Raw genomic sequence first — 6,000 nt, 5'->3', positions numbered from 1 at the left:
TTAGGTATGCCTCCTTTGGGTTTCAAACGTTAAAAAAATGTTTTGGCTACTTTGATACCACAACAGCTTTATCATTTCCCATTGTAATTTTGGTAATGTAGGGTATACCATCTAAGGCTGACTTACACTCGTTGGGCAGCAGGCACACGCTGATTTGTGTCTAAGCCAATCAGCCATGACTAGATGCAAGTCAGAGTAAGTAATTGTTGGGGATCGATCACCATCAAGCTTCTGTCTCAGAACTTCGGGAACACTTCTCTAAATTAATTTTAATTTATAATACTAGCACTTCAAGGCCCCGTAGAAACTCAGGGTCTCCTGATTGTTCTGCTTAATACTACTACAACCTTTTTCTCTAGAATGGGGTCTACAACCTCAAACAACAATAACTCTACCTCTAAATCCCCCAGTGAAAACTGTTTCCTGCCTGCGACACCTCTTGTAACTGCTTCTACAACTACATCGGACAATTTATACATCTGTACTTTCTAATCCCACCCAAGAACAAAGCTTTATGAGCCTGAATTGGCCAGAGGGAGCAAGAGATCTGGCTACATGTTCAAGTATAAAAGGATATTCACAAAAATGCAGGAATTTCTCGTTCAGTCTTTGAGTCCCACACCCCAGTCACCCATACACATTTGTATGCACGTGCACACAGCTAAAGACAATAAACGATTATTAAAATAGATAAGCAAGAGCAAGGGGCAAAAATTCCTACCACCACACTACATTTCACTTGTAAGCAAACATGAAAACCAGAAACAAAGACGTATCCCTCCCCCTTGTCACTGACAAAAAGTAACAATAGTTCCGCTTTATTGAGGCCTAACTGAAACACCCTTCTGACATAAATGCACTACCATATAAAACACAATCATATTTTTTTATTACTTTTCTTTAATCACATGATGTATTCCACCACAATGTTCCACAGCTTGGTTGTGCAATTTAGTTGTGAGAAGGTATTCTAACCCGGGCCAGTTCGAAGGAACCTCATGGTGGTGGCCCTACCAGCACAGCACCCCTGACACTTAGTTGGCCGATTTGTGCCCACTGGCCCCAATTCTAACCTGATATAACTCTTCAGCTATTGTTCCAGTACAGCTTCCTGGATCCTCCCTCATTTTTGACTGACCAATTAATGGCAGAGAATAATGGCCATGTTCAACAGAACCATAAGCCTGTTATTCCCGTTCTAACACAAACTTCACACTTTGGGCAAAAGCAAGTACAATGTGGACCTCTAGTTGTGGCACATACACTGGACAATATTCAAGCACTGGAAGTGTATACATTTACTCAGTATTGTTATACTTCGCACTTTAAAAAAAATAACAAGAGAAAAATGTATACTATAGCCACCATCTTACATTGTTTGTACGCCATCAGGTTGAGAATAAGTATTTTTTTTCAAGATTTAAGTAAAATTAGAAGATACTAAATACTTTTATGTAATACTACCAATCATTAATGTTTCTAGTGCTGGGTGCACTTTTAGTTATCAAAGAGTCTGTTCACTGATTTCAATCCTGGAGTTAAAGTGTAGAATTCAACCAATGTTGTAGATTAGGTTCAAGTGATCTTCCTGCTTACCATGTAGAGCTCTCTGCATCACTGATTTAGTTTTTTCCAGTGGTCAATCACAAAAAAGACCAGTATGAAATATTTTCATGGCTTCTTCAAAATTAAAGCCAATTGGAATTATGGGTCCACAAAACAATACATGTAGAATATACCATCAGTTTTCTAGAGGTCCATATGACAACATATTACACGTTCTTAATTACACAGCTTTTTTTTAAGTCGGATTTCTGTCCTTTCAGAGTAGTCTGGCTACAGAATTATGTTACAGGGAACCAGGACATAAGTAGGACACCATCAGATTTAAGAAGGAAATTGGTTCTGTATTATATCCAACCTTGTTTTTGAGCAAGAAATGTATTTAATATAAAAAATGAGCCTTAAATGAATCTGGACATAAGTGTGTTGTTTCTCCCAGCACTGGATGGCACCACAAAATGTTGTATTTTATTAGCAGGAGGTGGAATGCATGGGTGATAGGGAACGGGAGATTTGGACTAATAGTAGGTGTCCTTGTTCCGCTGGTGTGGGTGTCGATCCTCTTTCCTCCGCTCCCGGTGAGATTTGTGCTGGTGTTGGTGGTGATTGCGGTGATGGTTGTGGTGGCGATGCAGCTTGTGTGGGTGATGCCAATGTTGGTGGTGGTGTCTCCTTGTCCTGTGATGTCTTCTTGCTGTCCAATTAAGACAAATAAGAATGAATACATGTGTTTTGTATAGTGTTTTATCTGTATTTCAATTATATTGATTTTTTTCACATCTCTGAACTATTCAGATCATAATGCACATGGAGACTTTTGAAATGAACTAATCCTCAGACTCTTTAATATTCCCCACTTAAAGATTCTATTGTAATGACATCGTAATGCCGGCAACCAAAAGTTTCAAACTACAGTTCTCATAAAAACCACTAGTTGTCATGAGGTAAGTCACCTCTATTCAAGCAGAGATTTCAGCAGTAATACAGCAGTGAGAAAAGTACAGGGGTGGCCAAATGTTTTCAAAAGTGGGCAACAGGATCAGCAATGTGCTTAAAATAATAATATATTATAGTATTGTGTTTAGGGGTTAAAATATTCCTCTAACTGCTTGGTAAATAAGATTTGCTCTTGGGCTGGTTAAGGGAAGACTTACTTTAAACCAAAAGGTTTGTATCCAAGTACTTAACTTTTACTTAGAGTACAGAATCTATGGCTTTAAGAGAACTCTGACATTAAGCAACAAACAAGAGTGATGCAGTGATATGTTTCTTCAAAGTGCAACCTTATTCAAAGTAAAGAAGAAAGCAGAGCTCTGCCTAAAAATGGATTAAATGCATATTTCTTTACACGTGATTTTTGTGAATCTTGGGAGATATGTTTGGCCTTTGTTGAATGACCAATAATACTGGGGATGTGAAAGGACCATTCTTTTTAGGCAGGCATCTGACACTAGCTCTTTAAGCTATAGATTTAATTTTTACTGTGTTCTATAGATTTTATTACTAACGGTAGTCTGAAGTCATTAGGATCTTTGTATTTATTTCAGGGATGGAATTCCCCTTCACTGTTGCACCTTCTCCAGGTAGTCTATTCCAAGGCTTACGTTTAACACAAAGAATCCTTGGTCTGTCCCATCTCCCGTTCCGGTGACACTTGATAGTTGGTATGTGTCTTTGGACAAATCCCTCTTGGCACTGGTAACGTACGGTAGAATGGATGCTATACTTCTCCCTTCTCTTGCCAACTAGATACGCATCTCTCACCACAGGAGGTGAACTACAAAGAACTGTTATAAAGAATAGAAATTAACAATCTGATTACAACATTTGTGTGTTACAGTGTTCAATGTCCCTGTCCAAAACACACCATCTGACTTCCATACTTCATTTTTAATGGGAAAACACAAATGGTAAGTCTGGTGACTTGGCATGAGCTTTTGTGCTTTAGTCAGACTAAAGTATTTTGTTTCAAAATGAGTTAATGTATTACTTTGTAAGATTGGGATTGGATGCCCTTAACCTGTTGGGGGTTTTTAAAATACTATCTGGTCTCTGAGTAACTATTTGAATATTGACGATTTACCTGTTCCTTTCTTGCAGATATAAGGTAATTTGTAGTTACACGGCACATCATTCCACTTGCCCTCTTCGTGTGAAACCATAACCACGCAGTCCTCTCCTCCAGCAAAGAAATTATCTGGTTGATGGCTCTGCCAGCTGTCATATTGCTGTAACACGTGGAGACAGGACACACCATGTCACAAAACTGTTCCATTCCATAATCCGGTATAAACTACAAGGTAAGTAATCTACCTGAAAGATTTACACCTGCTATAAATGCAGCTACCGCCTTGGGAGAGCAAGGAAAGTTCCATGTCAAAACACTTAACACATCTAGGGCATTCTGAGTATCCTAGACTGCTCCCAGTCCCAACATCACTTCAAATGTGCAAATGTCATGTCACAAAACAAGTGCACAAAATCTTCAGCTCGATTGAGGGATAATACAAATGAATAAAACATGTAAATGATAACATGTTACAATTTAGTTATGCAGAGACATGCACATCACAAGACCGCTAGTATCACTTGTCTGAGGCTTACTCACCAGTGCTGTATTATCAGTCCACTGGAAATCTCGTTCCACTGTCCTGTCGTTCAAACCAATCCAGGTATTTTCACGGCCAAAGTCTTTGGAGAAACACAGTATCATATAAGTGGCCGCCGCAAGAGCCAAAGGGACAACCACTTGCATTTCTGTTGCTAGCCAGAGCAAGATGGGAGATACATCCTAACACTGTCTTTTTATGCTGTTATTGAATTGGCACAATAATAATAATACTATACATGTATAACAGTAATGATTCTGCAAATATATAAAAAGATGAAGCCATGCGTATTTATTATGCCCTTTAATTGGATGAAGCCTCACACGCTGTAAAATCGTTTTCAGATCAATACAGGTTTCAGTTAATATTAAGCTGTATGTTCTTCAATGACATTCTTCACAGACGTCTAAGGAAAGGCCAGGGAGTGGGGAACCTAGCTGTTGTTATCTCATGGACAGAAGACCTCAACAGATGAAAAGTGGAAGAGGGCGAACTGGGTCAAATAGAGTATGGGATCGTGAAAAACAATCTCCATAGAAGCAAAATAGAAACAAAGACAAAAAAAATTACCAAGACGGATTGGCGATAAAGAAGGGACAAAATAATAGGTATGACAGGAAAGTGTGTTAAAGAGAACAGGGAATGTGGAAAAGGCCTGATGAAGGAAGACACCTTCTGTATTAATCTGTATTTACTTTAGTAGAAAGAAAGACAGCATACCTGCAACCAATAACAATAATGAATGGGTATTAATAGTTTTTTTCATACACATACACTGCTATAGCAGTTCTATTGCAGTTCCAGAGTTGAACAGAGTTAAAAGTAGTTGAAGCAGTTAGGTTCTTCACGTTGTGGTCTGAAGTGTATCTTATTACTCCTAAGCAGGAGAACATTAAAATTATTTGGGAATTTGAACGGACTCACAGTTTGGTGAAAAGACCAGTCTGTGCATACACAGATCCACATTGGATACAAATCAACATTTTCTCTGTAAGACATGGCTTCTTTAAGGTAGATGGACTCCAGACATGTGCCGCCACTGTCCACTAGTTAATCTGGACATGCTCCTTAATGTATGTGCACATGCAGTGATGCTTACTGTTAATGAATGCCTGCTCCTCTGGGGAATGAATGCTGGTCAAGTGCCCAGCCCGTCGGCGGCAATCCCTCTCTGCCTCCTCCCATGGCCTCCGCTGGGGGAAGTAACGATAGCAGGAACCCTGAAACTTGTGCCAGTTGTGGTCACAGCCCTCAGTGTCTAAAACGAACAGATAATATTTTTTAGACATAGCAGACAAAACAAGATAATGGGGTAGTCATATGGAATAATATAAAAAAAATAACCTTATTTCTTTCAGCATAACATACAGTGATGTATATAGTAAAGTAGCTTGGCGTAGAAAAAAAGCTTGGTTTTATACCCCCCCAATAAACCCCTATCTGTAAACACAGAGGCTACCATTGTTGTCTGCCATATGATATTTTGGGTGACTTTCCTTGCTCAGACAACACACTGAGCAGATTCTTTATGGCAACTTTCGTTAGTCAGAGTATCTGGCTGGGTGATAAAGACTGACACATTCTACTGTTTACCACACTGCAGCATGATAAGCATACCTTGGAACTCTCCGCCCCGCTCCCCGCCCATTTTTCCTTTAAATGGGGGTGTTTCCCGCTGCTGTCAGCAGGAACGCCCCAACGTCAGCAGGAACGCCCTCGACATCAGCTGGAACTCCCAGTAATGTCAGCGGGACCGCCCACCGACGTCACGTGCAGTCCTAGGCGCGTCCCGCAAGGGAAGGCTCCGGGTAGCCGGAGCCCAGAAGTT

The 6,000-nt window shown here is 40.0% G+C and overlaps 1 protein-coding gene across 1 annotated transcript in view; it reads right to left on the bottom strand.

Annotated features, from left to right (window-relative positions):
- Positions 1 to 1,808: 1,808 nt before the first annotated feature.
- NCAN (neurocan) overlaps positions 1,809 to 6,000 on the bottom strand; it is a 52,707-nt gene continuing 48,515 nt past the window's right edge. Inside the window, exons 11-15 of the mRNA XM_053465739.1 lie at positions 5,272 to 5,430; positions 4,172 to 4,254; positions 3,647 to 3,791; positions 3,168 to 3,350; positions 1,809 to 2,257 (exon numbers count right to left, since the gene is read on the bottom strand). Coding sequence (XP_053321714.1) covers positions 2,082 to 2,257; positions 3,168 to 3,350; positions 3,647 to 3,791; positions 4,172 to 4,254; positions 5,272 to 5,430 — 746 coding nt within the window. The 3' untranslated portion in view covers positions 1,809 to 2,081. The remainder of the gene's footprint in view (positions 2,258 to 3,167; positions 3,351 to 3,646; positions 3,792 to 4,171; positions 4,255 to 5,271; positions 5,431 to 6,000) is intronic.

This window comes from Spea bombifrons, chromosome 1, assembly GCF_027358695.1.
Source record: "Spea bombifrons isolate aSpeBom1 chromosome 1, aSpeBom1.2.pri, whole genome shotgun sequence".
Classification (NCBI taxonomy): Eukaryota; Metazoa; Chordata; class Amphibia; order Anura; family Pelobatidae; genus Spea; species Spea bombifrons.
Note: the sequence above shows the minus strand (reverse complement) of the source record. Positions and strands in the feature narration are given on the sequence as shown.